Source organism: Aquarana catesbeiana, linkage group LG02, assembly GCF_042186555.1.
Source record: "Aquarana catesbeiana isolate 2022-GZ linkage group LG02, ASM4218655v1, whole genome shotgun sequence".
In the NCBI taxonomy this organism is placed as follows: Eukaryota; Metazoa; Chordata; class Amphibia; order Anura; family Ranidae; genus Aquarana; species Aquarana catesbeiana.
This window is the reverse complement of record NC_133325.1, coordinates 38,863,566-38,883,740: the sequence shown is the minus strand read 5'-3', so window position 1 is coordinate 38,883,740 and position 20,175 is coordinate 38,863,566. Positions and strand designations below refer to the sequence as shown.

The 20,175-nt window shown below is 46.7% G+C and overlaps 1 protein-coding gene across 1 annotated transcript in view; it reads left to right on the top strand.

Moving 5' to 3' along the window:
• Positions 1-534: 534 nt before the first annotated feature.
• The window catches only part of INTS4 (integrator complex subunit 4), a 139,625-nt gene continuing 119,984 nt past the window's right edge, over positions 535-20,175 (top strand). The window contains exons 1-4 of the mRNA XM_073612805.1: positions 535-643; positions 5,247-5,444; positions 5,540-5,657; positions 9,658-9,764. Coding sequence (XP_073468906.1) covers positions 590-643; positions 5,247-5,444; positions 5,540-5,657; positions 9,658-9,764 — 477 coding nt within the window. The 5' untranslated portion in view covers positions 535-589. The remainder of the gene's footprint in view (positions 644-5,246; positions 5,445-5,539; positions 5,658-9,657; positions 9,765-20,175) is intronic.

The following is a 20,175-nucleotide window of genomic DNA, read 5'->3' as shown; positions in this document are numbered from 1 at the left end:
GAGCCCCCCATTACATCAGAGACCCCCCATTATATCAGAGACCCCCCATCACATCAGAGGCCCCCCATCACATCAGGGACCCCCCATTACATCAGAGACCCCCCATTATATCAGAGACCCCCTTCACATCAGAGACCCCCCATCACATCAGAGGCCCCCCATCACATCAGGGACCCCCATTACATCAGAGACCCCCCATTATATCAGAGACCCCCATCACATCAGAGACCCCCATCACATCAGAGACCCCCATCACATTAGAGACCCCCATCACATCAGAGACCCCCATCACATCAGAGACCCCCATCACATTAGAGACCCCCATCACATCAGAGACCCCCATCATATCAGAGGCCCCCATCACATAAGACCCACCCCCTTATCACATCAGAAGACCATCACATTAGAAGCGCTCAGTCGTCCATCACCATGGTAACGCAGCGACGCCTGTCAAGTGTGGGCGGTACTATCTTTCCAATGTTCCACTCTATGGTGCTTTCCTTCCTGTCATTTCAATCAACTTTATTCATAGCATTCACGGAAAACACTCTGGAGTACGGCGGCTGTGAAGAGACAAACCTCGGGAACCATGGCGGCCCACTTAAAGAAACGGGTGTATGAGGAGTTCACCAAAGTGGTGCAAGTGAGTGAAATATTTCCTCGGAGGAGGGGATGTGCACCTCATCCTCCCCAGGCAGACGGTACTGTGAGCCGGTCACTTTCTCAGGAAAGGCCGGGGATCAGACTGAGGCCTACTGGTACATGATGAATAGGAGAGAGGCCTCCATTGGTAATGAGGGGGATGTGATAGGACAAGTCTGTGACTACAGAAGACAGTCCTGTATAGAAGGCCTCTGATCTCCATTCATCTCTCCACCTACAATGAGAGACTTCACTGGGACAGATCTGTCCTGACACCTGGGAGTCTCGCTCCTTCCGTTACATTCTCCCTTCCCCCACCTACAGGAGTCTGAACCTGGTGTTAGCTCTGTGTCAGAGCTTACACAGGGAGAATGGCCGTCTCCCTTCCCCCACCTAAAGGAGTCTGATCCCGGTGTGCACTCCGTGTCAGAGCTTACACAGGGAGAATGGCCGTCTCATCTCCACCACCTACAGGAGTCCGATCTTGGTGTGAGCTCATTCTCAGAGCTTGCACAGGGAGAATGGCCGTCTCCCCTCCCCCACCTACAGAAGTCTGATCCCGGTGTGAGCTCCGTGTCAGAGCTTACACAGGGAGAATGGCCGTCTCCCTTCCCCCAACCTATAGAAGTCTGATCGCGGTGTGCGCTCAGTGTCAGAGCTTACACAGGGAGAATGGCCGTCTCCCCACCCCCACCTACAGAAGTCTGATCCCGGTGTGAGCTCCGTGTCAGAGCTTACACAGGGAGAATGGCCGTCTCCCTTCCCCCACCTAAAGGAGTCTGATCCCGGTGTGCACTCCGTGTCAGAGCTTACACAGGGAGAATGGCCGTCTCATCTCCACCACCTACAGGAGTCCGATCTTGGTGTGAGCTCATTCTCAGAGCTTGCACAGGGAGAATGGCCGTCTCCCCTCCCCCACCTACAGAAGTCTGATCCCGGTGTGAGCTCCGTGTCAGAGCTTACACAGGGAGAATGGCCGTCTCCCTTCCCCCAACCTATAGAAGTCTGATCGCGGTGTGCGCTCAGTGTCAGAGCTTACACAGGGAGAATGGCCGTCTCCCCACCCCCACCTACAGAAGTCTGATCCCGGTGTGAGCTCCGTGTCAGAGCTTACACAGGGAGAATGGCCGTCTCCCTTCCCCCACCTAAAGGAGTCTGATCCCGGTGTGCACTCCGTGTCAGAGCTTACACAGGGAGAATGGCCGTCTCATCTCCACCACCTACAGGAGTCCGATCTTGGTGTGAGCTCATTCTCAGAGCTTGCACAGGGAGAATGGCCGTCTCCCCTCCCCCACCTACAGAAGTCTGATCCCGGTGTGAGCTCCGTGTCAGAGCTTACACAGGGAGAATGGCCGTCTCCCTTCCCCCAACCTATAGAAGTCTGATCGCGGTGTGCGCTCAGTGTCAGAGCTTACACAGGGAGAATGGCCGTCTCCCCACCCCCACCTACAGAAGTCTGATCCCGGTGTGAGCTCCGTGTCAGAGCTTACACAGGGAGAATGGCCGTCTCCCTTCCCCCAACCTATAGAAGTCTGATCGCGGTGTGCGCTCAGTGTCAGAGCTTACACAGGGAGAATGGCCGTCTCCCTTCCCCCAACCTATAGAAGTCTGATCGCGGTGTGCGCTCAGTGTCAGAGCTTACACAGGGAGAATGGCCGTCTCCCCTCCCCCATCTACAGGAGTCTGATCCCGGTGTGTCAGAACTTACACAGGGAGAATGACCGTCTCCCCTCCCCCACCTACAGGAGTCTGATCCCCGTGTGAGCTCCGTGTCAGAGCTTACACAGGGAGAATGGCCATCTCCCTTCTCCCACCTACAGGAGTCTGATCCTGGTGTGAGCTCATTGTCAGAGCTTACACAGGGAGAATAGCCGTCTCCCCTCCCCCACCTACAGGAGTCTGATCCCTGTGTGAGCGCCATGTCAGAGCTTAGACAGGGAGAATGACGGTCTTCCCTTCTCCCACCTACAGGAGTCTGATCCCTGTGTGAGCGCCATGTCAGAGCTTAGACAGGGAGAATGACGGTCTTCCCTTCTCCCACCTACAGGAGTCTGATCCTTGGTGTGAGCTCATTCTCAGAGCTTGCACAGGGAGAATGGCCGTCTCCCCACCCCCACCTACAGTAGTCTGATCCCGGTGTGAGCTCCGTGTCAGAGCTTACACAGGGAGAATGGCCGTCTCCCTTCCCCCAACCTATAGAAGTCTGATCGCGGTGTGCGCTCAGTGTCAGAGCTTACACAGGGAGAATGGCCGTCTCCCCACCCCCACCTACAGAAGTCTGATCCCGGTGTGAGCTCCGTGTCAGAGCTTACACAGGGAGAATGGCCGTCTCCCTTCCCCCAACCTATAGAAGTCTGATCGCGGTGTGCGCTCAGTGTCAGAGCTTACACAGGGAGAATGGCCGTCTCCCCTCCCCCATCTACAGGAGTCTGATCCCGGTGTGTCAGAACTTACACAGGGAGAATGACCGTCTCCCCTCCCCCACCTACAGGAGTCTGATCCCCGTGTGAGCTCCGTGTCAGAGCTTACACAGGGAGAATGGCCATCTCCCTTCTCCCACCTACAGGAGTCTGATCCTGGTGTGAGCTCATTGTCAGAGCTTACACAGGGAGAATAGCCGTCTCCCCTCCCCCACCTACAGGAGTCTGATCCCTGTGTGAGCGCCATGTCAGAGCTTAGACAGGGAGAATGACGGTCTTCCCTTCTCCCACCTACAGGAGTCTGATCCCTGTGTGAGCGCCATGTCAGAGCTTAGACAGGGAGAATGACGGTCTTCCCTTCTCCCACCTACAGGAGTCTGATCCTTGGTGTGAGCTCATTCTCAGAGCTTGCACAGGGAGAATGGCCGTCTCCCCACCCCCACCTACAGAAGTCTGATCCCGGTGTGAGCTCCGTGTCAGAGCTTACACAGGGAGAATGGCCGTCTCCCTTCCCCCAACCTATAGAAGTCTGATCGCGGTGTGCGCTCAGTGTCAGAGCTTACACAGGGAGAATGGCCGTCTCCCCACCCCCACCTACAGAAGTCTGATCCCGGTGTGAGCTCCGTGTCAGAGCTTACACAGGGAGAATGGCCGTCTCCCTTCCCCCAACCTATAGAAGTCTGATCGCGGTGTGCGCTCAGTGTCAGAGCTTACACAGGGAGAATGGCCGTCTCCCTTCCCCCAACCTATAGAAGTCTGATCGCGGTGTGCGCTCAGTGTCAGAGCTTACACAGGGAGAATGGCCGTCTCCCCTCCCCCATCTACAGGAGTCTGATCCCGGTGTGTCAGAACTTACACAGGGAGAATGACCGTCTCCCCTCCCCCACCTACAGGAGTCTGATCCCCGTGTGAGCTCCGTGTCAGAGCTTACACAGGGAGAATGGCCGTCTCCCTTCTCCCACCTACAGGAGTCTGATCCTGGTGTGAGCTCATTGTCAGAGCTTACACAGGGAGAATAGCCGTCTCCCCTCCCCCACCTACAGGAGTCTGATCCCTGTGTGAGCGCCATGTCAGAGCTTAGACAGGGAGAATGACGGTCTTCCCTTCTCCCACCTACAGGAGTCTGATCCCTGTGTGAGCGCCATGTCAGAGCTTAGACAGGGAGAATGACGGTCTTCCCTTCTCCCACCTACAGGAGTCTGATCCTTGGTGTGAGCTCATTCTCAGAGCTTGCACAGGGAGAATGGCCGTCTCCCCACCCCCACCTACAGAAGTCTGATCCCGGTGTGAGCTCCGTGTCAGAGCTTACACAGGGAGAATGGCCGTCTCCCCTCCCCCATCTACAGGAGTCTGATCCCGGTGTGTCAGAACTTACACAGGGAGAATGACCGTCTCCCCTCCCTCACCTACAGGAGTCTGATCCCCGTGTGAGCTCCGTGTCAGAGCTTACACAGGGAGAATGGCCATCTCCCTTCTCCCACCTACAGGAGTCTGATCCCTGTGTGAGCGCCATGTCAGAGCTTAGACAGGGAGAATGACGGTCTTCCCTTCTCCCACCTACAGGAGACTGATCCTTGGTGTGAGCGCCATGTCAGAGCTTACACGGCGAGAATGGCCGTCTCCCCTCCCCCACCTACAGGAGTCTGATCCCTGTGTGAGCGCCATGTCAGAGCTTAGACAGGGAGAATGACGGTCTTCCCTTCTCCCACCTACAGGAGACTGATCCTTGGTGTGAGCACCATGTCAGAGCTTACACGGCGAGAATGGCCGTCTCCCCTCCCCCACCTACAGGAGTCTGATCCCTGTGTGAGCGCCATGTCAGAGCTTAGACAGGGAGAATGACGGTCTTCCCTTCTCCCACCTACAGGAGACTGATCCTTGGTGTGAGCTCATTCTCAGAGCTTGCACAGGGAGAATGGCCGTCTCCCCTCCCCCACCTACAAGTGTGTAATGCATGCAGTTGCGGCACCATGGTGCAGGATTTACAAGGTTAAAACAGGCGGTGAGGAGGCAACACTTTGCACTGCTCTGTTGCTCCCATAGTGTCCTCTGTGCAGGAGGGGTGACAGCCAATGGCAGCGTGCCACTGAAAAGGTCATCGCGCATTGGGGGTTGCCCAGCCCTCGTAATTCACTATTAAAAGACAAAACCCGACCGCATCCTTATTCCTTCTTTTCTGCATAGCTGCAGCCGCTTGAGGATCTCCCGGCAAAGAAGCTCCGGCTGACCAAGCCCAGCAAGTCGGCCGCACTTCACATCGATCTGTGCAAGGCCACCTCACCGGCTGACGCTCTGCAGTACCTGCTGCAGTTCGCACGCAAACCCGTGGAGGCGGAGAGCGTGGAAGGGGTGGTGCGGATCCTTCTGGAACATTACTATAAGGTAGGGGAAGCCGTCTGCAGAGTTCTTTGTTCTTTTTTTTTTTTTTTTTCTGGCACGGCAGACGTACTTACCTCCCTCGGTGGTTTGGTTTGTAGGAGAATGAGACCTCTGTGCGTCTGAAGATCGCATCGCTGCTGGGCTTGTTGTCCAAGACTGCGGGATTCTGTCCGGACTCGGTGGTGGACGATGTCATCAGTTCTCTCCAGAATGAAAGTAAGAAAAGCTGAAAACCTGCTGAGTTACATTTCAACGCTGTCGGGGAAGACCTTCGAGGAATTCTCCATCTTTGTGTCTGTTTTTTTCGTAGTCTTTTTTTTTTTTTTTTTTTTTTTTAAATTTTCGGAATTGCTGTTAGACATGTGCAATTCATTTAGTTCCAAATTCGTTTTTTAACGAATTTTGACAAATTCGTTAATTCTGAAATTTCCAAATTTTTCAATTTCCGATTTTCGGAAATTTCGTAAATTGGAAAATTTCGGAAATTCGGAAATTGAAAAATTTTGGAAATTGGAAGATTCCGGAATTTCGGAAGTTTGAAAATTAAAAAATTTGGAAATTTGAGTTATTATTTAATAATAACTATTAAATTATAGGTATTGGAATTTCCTTTCAAATTTGTCTGTTAGTGAACGCAACGAATACGAATTTATCCGAAGTTACGAATTATCTGAAATAAGGAATGCCGTATCTAAAAGAATGGAATGTATCGATCTAATAATAATAACAATAATAATAATAATAATAATAATAATAATATTAAAAAGATATTAGTTTGTTCCATTCCATTTGTTTACACGCGGCATTTGTTATTTCGGATAATTCGTAACTTCAGATAAATTTGTATTCGTTGCGTTCACTAACAGCCAAATTTGAAAGGAAATTCCAACACCTATAAGTTAATAGTTGTTAGTTGTTATTTAAAATTTTACTGAATTTTCTTTCTTTTTTTCAGGTTTCCGAACTTTTGAATCTCCGAATTCCGAATTTCCGTAAATTCAGAAATTCGAAAATTTAGGAAATTCGAAAATTTCGGAAATTTGGAAATCTGAAAATTTGAAAATTCGTATATATGAAAATTCGGAAATCCGAATTTGCGAAAAAAACGAATGAAACGAAAACAAATACATTTTTTTTGTCAGTGCACATGTCTAATTGCTGTACGATTCCAGCCATCAACAAAGATCCCTTAGGGCTAGTTCACACCACATGCAGTCCAGTGCGATTTTGTTCTGCATCAAAAATACATGGAAAGTAGGTTATATGGTCTCCAATGGCGTGGTTCACACCAGTACTTGCAGTTCCAGAAAAAAAAAAGTAGAACATGCTGCATTTTTCCTGCACTGGACTGTACTGGAACGCTGTAAAACGCATTGGAACACACATGTCGTTATATAACTGCTTGCCAACCAGCCGCCGTCATTATACGGCGTCAGGTCGGCACGATCCCGCGAGCTGTCGTAGCTATATGTCGGCTCCTTTAAGCGGGATAGCAGGCACGCGCCCGCTGCACTGCGGGGGTGCAGATGCTTGTGACCGGCGGTCGCGATGACCGCCGACCACGAGCGATCGCGGGCACGAGAGGCAGAACAGGGACGTGTGTGTGTGTGTGTAAACGGACATCCCTGTTCTGTTCTGTGAGGAGAGACAGATTGTGAGTTCCTAATAGCTAGGAATCACGATCTGTCATCTCCTATAGTCAGTCCCCTCCCCCCACAGTTAGAACACACATAGGGAACACAGTTAACCCCTTGATTGCCCCCTAGTGTTAACCCCTACTCTGCCAGTGACATTTACACAGTAATCAGTGCATTTTTATAGCACTGATCGCTGTATAATTGTCAATCGTCCCAAAATGGTGTCAAAAGTGTCCGATGTGTCCGCCGCAATGTCACAGTCACGATAAAAATCGCAGATCGCCGCCATTACTAGTAAAAAAAAAAAAAAAAATAATAAAAATGCCATAAATCTATCCCCTACTCTGTTGACAGTATAACTTTTGCGCAAAACAATCAATAAACACTTATTGCGTCATTTTTGATAAAAAAAAAAATGTAGACGAATACATATCGGCCTAAAAAAAAATTGGGGATATTTATTATAGCAAAAAGTATAAAATATTGTGTTTTTTTTTTTTTTTTTTTTTTTTCAAAATTGTCGCTCTTTTTTATTTTTTGCGCTATAAACAAACAAAAAAAAAATGCAGAGATAATCAAATGCCACCAAAAGAAAGCTCTATTTGTGGGAAAAAAAAGACGTCAATTTTGTTTGGGAACAACGTCGCACGACCGCGCAATTGTCAGTTAAAGCGACGCAGTGCCGAATCGCAAAAAAAGCTCTGGTCATCGAGCAGCCAAATCTTCTGGGGCTGAAGTGGTTAAGGTTAAGAAAAGAGGATTTTTTTTTTTTTCACAATCCATAGACCAAAAAAAGTAGCAAATTTAAAAAAAAATGCATGTTTTTCTTCTTTGATCAGTGTTAGGATAAAAAATAGTAGTGTTAAATTTTATTCTTAGATTAGAACTGTTTAAAATGCCAGTAAAATTATGATTCTAGTACAAAGAATTGCAATGTTCGTTACAAATAAACGAAAGGGGTCTTCTTTTCTTCCTTTTGTGTTGGTTTTTTTTTTTCCAGCACTAACAAAATGAAAGAACAAAACCAAAAAAAGGTTCAAATTTCAATGGTTAGAATAGAAATAAAAAAAATAAATCAACAGGAAAATGGTAGCTAGGGGGAAGATGGAGTTAATTAGAGCTAATTGGGAGTAAATGAACCCCCTTCACGACCATGCTATAGCTGAACGATGGCTACAGTGCGGTCGCACATCACCGGGAGGGCGTTATACGACGTCTTCCCGCTGCCCCCCCTGCGGTGCGCATCGGCAGTGATCTGTGCTCGCTGCTTCCTCCGGACAGAGCTGATCACGGATTGAGGTAAAGAGCCAATCACAGTGGCTTTTTACCAGACAACTCCTGGCTGTCACTTTGACAGTCGGGAATTGCTGCTAAATGTGAAGGTGAGCAGAAGGACTGGATGTACACTATATTATCAAAAGTATTGGGACACCTGCCTTTACACACACATGAGCTTAAATGGCATCCCAGTCTTTGTCCGTAGGGTTCAATATTGAGTTGGCCCACCCTTTGCAGCTAAAACAGCTTCAACTCTTCTGGGAATACTGTCCACAAGGTTTAGGAGTGTGTCTATGGGAATGTTTGACCATTCTTCCAGAAGAGCATTTGTGAGGTCAGGCACTGATGTTGGAAGAGAAGGCCTGGCTCACAGTCTCCGCTCTAATTCATCTCAAAGGTGTTCTATTGGGTTGAGGTCAGGACTCTGTGCACACCAGTCAAGTTCCTCCACCCCAAACTCACTCATCCATGTCTTTATGGACCTTGCTTTGTGCACTGGTGCGCAGTCATGTTGGAACAGGAAGGGGACATCCCCAAACTGTTCCCACAAAGTTTGGAGCATGAAATTGTCCAACATGTCTTGGTATGCAGACACCTGAAGAGTTCCCTTCACTGGAACTAAGGGGCCAAACCCAACCCCTGAAAAACAACCCCACACCATAATCCCCCCTCCACCATATAATTTGGACCAGTGCACAAAGCAAGGTCCATAAAGATATGGATGAGCGAGTTTGGGGTGGAGGAACTTGACTGGCCTGCACAGAGTCCTGATCTCAACCCGATAGAACACCTTTGGGATGAATTAGAGCGGAGACTGCGAGCCAGGCCTTCTCATCCAACATCAGTGCCTGACCTTACAAAATGCACTTCTGGAAGAATGGTCAAACATTCCCATAGACACACTCCTAAACCTTGTGGACGGCCTTCCCAGAAGAGTTGAAGCTGTTATAGCTGCAAAGGGTGGGCCAACTCAATATTGACCCTACGGACTAAGACTGGGATGCCATTAAAAGTTCATTGTGAGTGTAAAGGCAGGCGTCCCAATAGTTTTGGTAATATAGTGTACTATCTATGCCCTGTATACTCCAAAAGAGGAATTTTTTTGTGGTAAGTATAGAACTCCAAATGTACCCAGCTGGTTAAATAGGTCCAGTTTTCACTCATGACCACTACTGTCCTCATTCATAAGTGATTGGGATTTTGTATGGAGGAAATGTGTGATTTTTTTTTTTTTTTTTTTTTTGCACAAATAACTTAACACTTGAAGGATGTTAATGGGTGCTGTTTGTGTTTCTCCATAGAGTCCCACCAGGTTCTCGCACAGCTTCTGGACTCGTTGCTGGAAATTGGAATTAAGTTACAGGACAGTGTCCCTCTCCGGACCAGACTGGTAGATCTAGCCTACAAGGTAATGAGGAGGACTGAAGTGATGTGTACACCTGACAGTCAGTCAATTGCAATTATTTTTTTTTTTTTTGCTTTGAGTAGAAGACATCCAGTATCATCCAGCCCCCTTATTGTCCTTGGCCTGCCGCTTTTTAATTCATTGTAATACAGCTCTTTTATTTGTAGAGGCTCAGCATTACATGGGTGTTATCTTGGATGGTCTGGATTCAAAAGACTCCTGCCTAGGTACGATCATTGTAGAGATCTTCCTTCCCTGCCTGTTTCGGGACACGCCGTAAGAGAGGAAATCTCTGTAAAGTGAAGGAAATCGAGGCGTCCTCGTTGGACGATTCACCCAATATGTATGTTACCGTGACAAATCAAAAATTTGGATGCTCCCTCCCTTTCAGTTCACATGCCGGTGGCCACCACGAAAAGTCAAATCAAAAAACATGACAGAGGTTCCAACCCTCCCATGCTCTTCAAAATAAAAAATCTAATTTGGTTTAGATACATTTTAAAGCCTATTTTGGAAGTGTTGCCACTTTAACCGCATGCCGACCGTCCGCCACAGTTATACCGCGGCAGAATGGCACAGGCAGGCGAATCACCGTTATGGTGCGTCGGTACCATAGACAGGCACTAGGGGGTGCCCCCTGCTCGCCCACGGAGCCAGTGCAAGTGCCCAGCGGTCTCGATCACCGTAAACATCCCGGTTCTCTGAGGGGAGAACTGACAGATCCTCTGTTCATACAGAGTATGAACAGGCGATCTGTTAAGCTGACCACATACCTAATAGATTATCTGCAGATTTTCTATGGTCAGATGGAAAAAGTGGAACAGATTCCTCCATCTACGCTGAACTTTGTGGATGGAAGAATCTCCCACTGGCCCAAGCTTCCATATCTTGCTAGTCGGCCCCGCTGGCTCTCAACCTAAACAATGCCTGCACCCAATCAGAATGTTCAGGTATTGTGAGAGCCAGCGGGGCCGACTAGCAAGATATGGAAGCTTGGGCCAGTGGGAGATTCTTCCATCCACAAAGTTCAGCGTAGATGGAGGAATCTGTTCCACTTTTTCCATCTGACCATAGAAAATCTGCCGATAATCTATAGGTGTATGGCCAGTCTTAGTTTCCCTGCACTGTCCCCATCCCCCTTCAGTTAGAACACTTCCTAGGACACACATTAACCCCTTCACCGCCCCCTAGTGTTAATCCCTTCACTGCCAGTGACATTTTTACAGTAATCGATGCATTTTTAATCGCACTGACTGCATTAATGCCAATGGTCCCAAAAATGTGTCAAAATTGTCCGACGTGTCCGCCATAATGTCGCAGTCACGATAAAAATCGCTGATCGCCGCCATTACTAGTAAAAAAAAAATTAATAAAAATGCCATAAAACTATCCCCTGTTTTGTAGACGCTATAATTTTTTGCGCAAACCAATCAATATACGCTTATTGCGTTTTTTTTTTTTTTTTTTTTTTTTTTTTACCAAAAATATGTAGAAGAATATATATCGGCCTAATCTGAGGAAAAGAAAAAAATTTTATATATTTTTTTGGGGACATTTATTATAGCAAAAAGTAAAAAATATTTTTTTTTAAAAATTGTCACTCTTTTTTTGTTTATAGCGCAAAAAATAAAAATCACAGAGGTGATCAAATACCACCAAAAGAAAGCTCTATTTGTGGGGAAAAAAGGACGTCGAATTTGTTTGGGAGCAATGTCGCACGAGCGCGCAATTGTCAGTTAAAACGACAGTGCCGAATCGCAAAAAGTGCTCTGGTCTTTGGCCAGCCAAATGGTCCCGGGCTGAAGCGGTTAAACAAGCTGATAGCAGGCTTCAGCATCAGCTTGTTGGAAGTCTGCTAGCAGCTTGCTTAACCGGTTCCCGTCCGCGCTATAGCCGAAAGATGGCTACAGCGCAGGCTTACCATGGACGTCCTCCCGCGATCGTCATTATTATTATTATTATACAGGATTTATTTAGCTCCAACAGTTTACGCAGCGCTTTACAATATAAAAAGGAGACAATACAGTTGTAATACAATAAAATACAAGAGGATTAGGAGGGCCCTTACAATCTAACAATCTAGCTTACAATCTAATAGGGTGGGGCAAGTGGTATAAAAGGTTGTAACTGTGGGGAATGAGCTGATGGAAGTGGTAGAAGATTAGTTAGAGACGTGATAAGCTTTCCTGAAGAGATGAGTTTTCAGGGATCGCCTGAAGGTAATCATGCTTGCCTGCGTGCCCCCTGTGTCGGAGTAAAGGGCCAATTGCAGTGGCCCTTTAGTACATGATCAGCTGCGTCCAATGATGGCTGATAAGGATGTAAACACATTCTGATTTATTGGAGAGATAGGGGAGCGCCGATAACTGGCTTGTGTTAACCACTTGCCGACCGCCGCACGCCGATGTAGTCCCTTTTTTGAGGACGGATATCATTGTTATGGCAACAGCTAGCTGCCATAACCCCGTTATCCCCGTTTTCGGTCGGCTACAAGATAAAAGCGGTCTCTGCGGCGGATTCGCTGCAAGATCACTTTTATCGGTGGCGGGAGAGGGCCCTCCCGCCGCGATCCGGTGCCCTCCGCCGCTTACCGGAGCCGTCGGCAGCGCCGGAGGCGATCGCGTCTGTTCCCTAGCTGTGCATAGAGACGAGTGAGGGGGAAGATGGCGCCCACCCGTCTCCATGACACTGAAAGGCGGAAGCGACGTCAAAACGTCACTTCCGCCCACACGTCTTAAAGGAACATTTTTTTTCAATGTCATTTTTTCAAATGACTTTTTTTTTTTTTTTTTTTTTTATTGCATTTAACAACTTCAGCCCCGGAAGGATTTACCCCCTTCCTGACCAGAGCACTTTTTACAATTCGGCACTGCGTCGCTTTAACTGCTAATTGCGCGGTCATGCAATGCTCTACCCAAACGAAATTTGCGTCCTTTTCTTCCCACAAATAGAGCTTTCTTTTGATGGTATTTGATCACCTCTGCCGTTTTTATTTTTTGCGCTATAAACGGAAAAAGACTGAAAATTTTGAAAAAAAATGATATTTTCTACTGTTTGTTATAAAAAAAATCCAATGAACTCAATTTTAGTCATACATTTAGGCCAAAATGTATTCGGCCACATGTCTTTGGTAAAAAAAATGTCAATAAGCGTATATTTATTGGTTTGCGCAAAAGTTATAGCGTCTACAAACTAGGGTACATTTTCTGGAATTTACACAGCTTTTAGTTTATGACTGCCTATGTCGTTTCTTGAGGTGCTAAAATGGCAGGGCAGTACAAACCCCCCCCAAATGACCCCATTTTGGGAAGTAGACACCCCAAGGAAATTGCTGAGAGGCATGTTGAGCCCATTGAATATTTATTTTTTTTGTCCCAAGTGATTGAATAATGACAAAAAAAAAAAAATTTACAAAAAGTTGTCACTAAATGATATATTGCTCACACAGGCCATGGGCATATGTGGAATTGCACCCCAAAATACATTCTGCTGCTTCTCCTGAGTACGGGGATACCACATGTGTGGGACTTTTTGGGAGCCTAGCCGCGTACGGGGCCCCGAAAACCAAGCACCGCCTTCAGGATTTCTAAGGGCATACATTTTTGATTTCACTCCTCACTACCTATCACAGTTTTGAAGGCCATAAAATGCCAAGATGGCACAACCCCCCCCCAAATGACCCCATTTTGGAAAGTAGACACCCCAAGCTATTTGCTGAGAGGCATGGTGAGTATTTTGCAGCTCTCATTTGTTTTTGAAAATGAAGAAAGACCAGAAAAAAAATTTTTTTTTTTTCTTTTTTCAATTTTCAAAACCTTGTGACAAAAAGTGAGGTCTGCAAAATACTCACTATACCTCTCAGCAAATAGCTTGGGGTGTCTACTTTCCAAAATGGGGTCATTTGGGGGGGGTTTGTGCCACCTGGGCATTCCATGGCCTCCGAAACTGTGATAGGCAGTGAAGAGTGAAATCAAAAATGTACACCCTTAGAAATCCTGAAGGTGGTGATTGGTTTTCGGGGTCCCGTACGCGGCTAGGCTCCTAAAAAGTCCCACACATGTGGTATCCCCGTACTCAGGAGAAGCAACAGAATTTATTTTGGGGTGTAATTTCACAAATCCCCATGGCATGTTTGAGCAATATAACATTTAGTGACAACTTTGTGCAAAAAAAAAAAAAAAAAATTTGTCTCTTTCCCGCAACTTGTGTCACAATATAAAATATTCCATGGACTCGACATGCCTCTCAGCAAATAGCTTGGGGTGTCTACTTTCCAAAATGGGGTCATTTGGGGGGGTTTTGAACTGTCCTGGCATTTTATGCACAACATTTAGAAGCTTATGTCACACATCACCCACTCTTCTAACCACTTGAAGACAAAGCCCTTTCTGACACTTTTTGATTACATGAAAAAATTATTTTTTTTTGCAAGAAAATTACTTTGAACCCCCACACATTATATATTATTTTAAAGCAAATGCCCTACAGATTAAAATTGTGGGTGTTTCATTTTTTTTTTTCACACAGTAATTGCGCAGCGATTTTTCAAACGCATTTTTTGTGGAAAAAACACACTTTTTTAAATTTTAATGCACTAAAACACACTATATTGCCCAAATGTTTGATGAAATAAAAAAGATGATCTTAGGCCGAGTACATGGATACCAAACATGACATGCTTTACAATTGCGCACAAACGTGCAGTGGCAACAAAATTAATACATTTTTAAAAGCCTTTAAAAGCCTTTACAGGTTACCACTTTAGATTTACAGAGGAGGTCTACTGCTAAAATTACTGCCCTCGATCTGACCTTCGCGGTGATACCTCACATGCATGGTGCAATTGCTGTTTACATTTGACGCCAGACCGACGCTTGCGTTCGCCTTAGCGCGAGAGCAGGGGGGACGGGGGTGCTTTTTTTTTTTTTTTTTTCTTTATTATTTTTTTGCTTTTTTATCTTATTTTTAAACTGTTCCTTTCATATTTTTTTTTAAATCATTTTTATTGTTATCTCAGGGAATGTAAATATCCCCTATGATAGCAATAGGTAGTGACAGGTACTCTTTTTTGAAAAAATTGGGGTCTATTAGACCCTAGATTTCTCCTCTGCCCTCAAAGCATCTGACCACACCAAGATCGGTGTGATAAAATGCTTTCCCAATTTCCCAATGGCGCTGTTTACATCCGGCGAAATCTAAGTCCTAAAATGCTCGTAGCTTCCGGTTTCTTAGGCCATAGAGATGTTTGGAGCCACTCTGGTCTCTGATCAGCTCTATGGTCAGCTGGCTGAATCACCGGCTGCATTCTCAGGTTCCCTGTTGAGACAGGAGAGCCAGAGAAAAACACGGAAGACGGTGGGGGGGGGGGGGGGCATTCCCTCCCACTGCTTGTAAAAGCAGTCTAGAGGCTAATTAGCTGCTAGGATTGCTTTTACATGAAAGCCGACCGCTGGCTGAAAAGAATGATACCAAGATGATACCTAAACCTGCAGGCATCATTCTGGTATAACCACTCAAAGTCGTGAATGGCATACCTGAAGACAAAAAAATGGTTAACAATAAAGCACAGTAAACGGTAAAGTATAAAAAATTGCATACCTGAAAAGCAAACATGATAAAACATAATAACAATAAAACATTGCAGAATAGAATACAGTAAAAAAGAGCAGAACACCAGAGAGAGAATAGAGAGAGAGAGAACAATAAAACGACAACTATTTTTTTTTTTATTTTTGTTTGTGTTTTTTTTTTTTTTTTACACTTTTTTTTTGTAACTGTAACTTTTATAACTGTAACCGGTTCCAGGTTCGGGTCTCTCAAAATGTGATGGCATCTTGGGAGACCCTGTGAAAGTGTGCCTAGTCTGTGCAATGCTGTACCCTACGCTAATACTCAACTAGTGAATGGTAGCGTTCAAAACATTCACCAATGCAAAGACCAGGATTGTCAGGACAGGAGGGACAATAATAGCGGGTGTCACGTCTATATCCGCGCTTGCTGCAGACACATCTTTTTTTGGGGGGGTTCGTTGGGTAGGGGTACTCGGGAGGACATATAAATGCCTCTCATGCAGCCGACTGCATTTGGTTGGGGATGTGAATGGGGGAAATACGGGCGCTGCAGAAGTGGTGGGTTCCCAATTAGGATTGGCGAATGCAGCAGGAAGGGCATTATGGGCACGACGGGCCTGTGTTTGTCTTTTTGGTGGCAGCGGGACACTACTTGTGCTTGCCACCTCACCAGCTTGAACTGCACTTATGGGACTCGCCACGTCACCAAGTGTTACTGCAGTGCTGGTATGACTACGACCGGGGTGTACTAGGCCGCTGGCGCTTGCCAGTTCACCAAAACGCTACAAAAAAAAGTGACAGTGATCGATCGATACTGCACTTGGGTGGGCTGGGCCGGGCGGAGGGGCAAAACGCAGGTGCTAGCAGGTATCTGGGCTGATCCCACTAACACTGCGTTTTTGGGAACCCTAAACTGCTGGGGACGCTAGTATAGATCTGATCGGATCAGATATTGATCCGATCAGATACTATACCACTAAGGGAGGTGTACGGTGCGTGCGTGGGTGTTAGTGGTACTGGCGCTAATCTGACGCTGCCTGGGGCTGGTGCTTGCCAGTTCACCAAAATGCTACCAAAAAAAACTGTTAGCGATCGCAGGGATCAGGCCTGACTCTGCGAACGCTGCAGTTATGCGTTTAGTGTTTTGTAAGTGACAGTGATCGATCGATACTGCACTTGGGTGGGCTGGGCTGGGCCGGGCGGAGGGGCAAAACGCAGGTGCTAGCAGGTATCTGGGCTGATCCCGCTAACACTGCGTTTTTGGGAACCCTAAACTGCTGGGGACGCTAGTATAGATCTGATCGGATCAGATATTGATCCGATCAGATACTATACCACTAAGGGAGGTGTACGGTGCGTGCGTGGGTGTTAGTGGTACTGGCGCTAATCTGACGCTGCCTGGGGCTGGTGCTTGCCAGTTCACCAAAATGCTACCAAAAAAAACTGTTAGCGATCGCAGGGATCAGGCCTGACTCTGCGAACGCTGCAGTTATGCGTTTAGTGTTTTGTAAGTGACAGTGATCGATCGATACTGCACTTGGGTGGGCTGGGCGGAGGGGCAAAACGCAGGTGCTAGCAGGTATCTGGGCTGATCCCGCTAACACTGCGTTTTTGGGAACCCTAAACTGCTGGGGACGCTAGTATAGATCTGATCGGATCAGATATTGATGCGTTCAGATACTATACCACTAAGGGAGGTGTACGGTGCATGTACGGTGCGTGGGTGTTCGCGGTACTGGCGCTAATCTGACGCTGCCTGGGGCGACGCATATCACCGCCGGGCGATCAGGGGGCTAAACCTTTATTCGGTAATAAACGGCGGGTGCCCTGACACTATAAAAAATAAACGAACTAACCAGCGTCACCCGTAACAGTTATACGGTGGTCAGTGGTGAAAGGGTTAACTAGGGGGCAATCAAGGGGTTAAAACATTTATTAGGTAGTATATGGGGGTCCCTGTCGCTATAAAACGCTGACGGCGAACCTAAATATTTATGTTCCTAACTAGCGTCACCAGTGACACTAATACAGCGATCAGAAAAATGATCGCTTAGTGACACTGGTGACAGGGGGTGATCAAGGGGTTAAAACTTTATTAGGGGGGGTTAGGGGGGTACCCTAGACCTACAGGGGGGTAACACTCACTGTCCTACCACTGCTAACTGTCACAAACTGACACTATGCAGTAATCAGGAAAAAAACAAAACAAAACAAAAAAACCTGCTTGGTGTCAGTTTGTGACAGGGGGGGGGGTGATTGGGGGGGGATCGGGGGGCGATCGGGGGGGGGGATCGGGGGTGTTTAGTGTGCCTGGCATGTTCTACTGTGTTGTGTGTGTGTGTTGGTGCACTTACATGTCGTCTCTCCTCGGTGCTGGAACGGAAACTGGCCAGCCGAGGAGAGATGACATCACATCCTCTGCCTCTGTGTACTATACAGAGGCAGGGGATGTTTCTCATTGGCTGGGAGCGATCGCGAGGGGGGGGCCACGATCGGATGGCCTCCCCCTCGTCTCTCAACTCTCCCAGCCAAATGCCGACCGCCGATGGCACCGGGGGGGGGGGGGTCCGATCGGACCCCCCGCCCGCGGGAAGGCAATCACGTATAGGTACGTGATTTTGCCTGCCCGTGCCGCTCTGCTCACGTATATATGCGTGAGGCGGTCGGCAAGTGGTTAAGTCCCAATATGAGATGTGAGGACTTTTTGACCGCAGATCTCATATTTAAGAGGTCCTGCCATGCTTTTTTCTATTACAAGGGATGTTTACATTCCTTGTAATAGGAATAAAAGTGACCCAAATATTTTTAAAAAAAAAAACAGTGTAAAAAAATAAATAAAATCAAATAAAATAAATAATAATAAAAAAAAAAAAAAAAATTTTTTTTAAACGCCCCGTCCCGTCGAGCTTGCGCGCAGAAGTGAACGCATACATGAGTAGCGCCCGCATATGAAAACGGTGGTGAAACCACACTTGTGAGGTGTGGCCGCGATCGTTTGAGCGAGAGCAATAATTCTAGCCCTAGACCTCCTTTGTAACGCAAAACATGCAACCTGTAGAAGTTGGGGGTAAAAGTTTGACGCCATTCCACGAGCGGGTGCAATTTTGCAGCGTGACATGTTGGGTATCAATTTACTCGGCATAACATTATCTTTCACAATATAAAAAAAATGGGCTAACTTTACTGTTGTCTTTTTTTTTTTTTTTTTTTTTTTTATTCAAAAAAGTGATTTTTTTTTTTTCCCAAAAAAGGTGCGCTTGTAAGACCGCTGCGCAAATACGGTGTGAAAAAAAGTATTGCAATGACCGCCATTTTATTCTCTAGGGTGTTAGAAAAAAAAAAACAATATATATAATGTTTGGGGGTTCTAAGTAGTTTTCTAGCAAAAAAAAAATGTTTTAAACATGTAAACACCAAAATTCCAAAACGAGACTGGTCCTTAAGGTGGTTAAAGGGACATCTACACTGATTATCGGTGCAGTCCCAACAGTCCCCACCAGTACCGCCTCATCAGCGCACACCAGTGAAGGAGAAAAATGACCTGTTTGCAAAGTTTTATAACTTATAAATATAACTTATATAGCAAGCGGCACTCAACGGGAGGGAGGGGCCAGGAGCTCCAGTCAGGGACCCGAGTAGAGGAGGATCTGGGCTGCTCTGTGCAAAACTAAGTGTAATAAACATGTCATACTTTCCTGCTCTGTGCTATTGGTTTTGCACAGAGCAGGTAAGTATGACATGTTTGTTATCTTTATAGGAAAAAAAAATAAGACTTTACATTCACTTTAACATTTATTTTTTAGAAAAAAAGATATTTCTTTAATACTGCTCTTAGCGTGTATTAAAGCTGCACGATTAATCGTCAAGAATTGTTATCGCCATCTTGACTAAAGTATTTCCCGATTCTTTCTATGCAAAGAATTCTCTCTGCTCTTCTGAAACCAACAGCCTTCAAAAGAAAGGAAGAGAAAAAACTGGGCAGTCTGCCAAGAATCACAACATTCTTTATCAGGTGAACTAAGTCGGTTCACACTGAGGCAGCACGACTTGCAGTGCGACTGCCTTAGGCGACCTGCACACAACTTCAGCGGCGGCTTGCAAAATGACTTCTGTATAGAAGTCAATGCAAGTCGCCCTGAAGTCACCCCAAAAGTAGTACAGGAACCTTTTTCTAAGTTGGAGCGACTTGAGTCGCACCTATTAGAACAGTTCCATTGTACAGAACGGAACGCGACTTGTCAGGTGGCTAAGGCCCCATGCACACGGGACGCCGGTGCAAACTCTGCTGAACGTATGTTTTTAAAAGCTAAAACTGGCATTTAGAAGCGCCGTTTTGCCGCGTTTGCATGCCGCATTTAGCAGTGTTTGCGTCTAGAAGCGTTTAGTTAAGATAACAATATAAGACCCTCCCCAAGCTCAAAAAAACAGTATTCTTTAACTCTTTCAGCCATTTTGTGAGACCAGAGTGAGTAGCAGCAACTGAGCAGCAGTGTACTTGCATGTAGCATGTCACTTGCCACGTCACCTGCCACAAGTTGCGGATTGTCATTTGCCACGTCACCTGCCACAAGTTGTGGATTGTCCACTTGCCACGTCACTTGCTACAAGTTGGCACGTCACCTGCCACAAGTTGCGGATTGTCATTTGCCACGTCACCTGCCACAAGTTGTGGATTGTCCACCTGCCACGTCACTTGCCACATCACCTGCCACGTCATTTGCCAAGTCACCTGCCACAAGTTGTGGATTGTCCACTTGCCACGTCACTTGCTACAAGTTGCCACGTCACCTGCCACAAGTTGTGGATTGTCCACTTGCCACGTTACCTGCCACAAGTTAGATTGT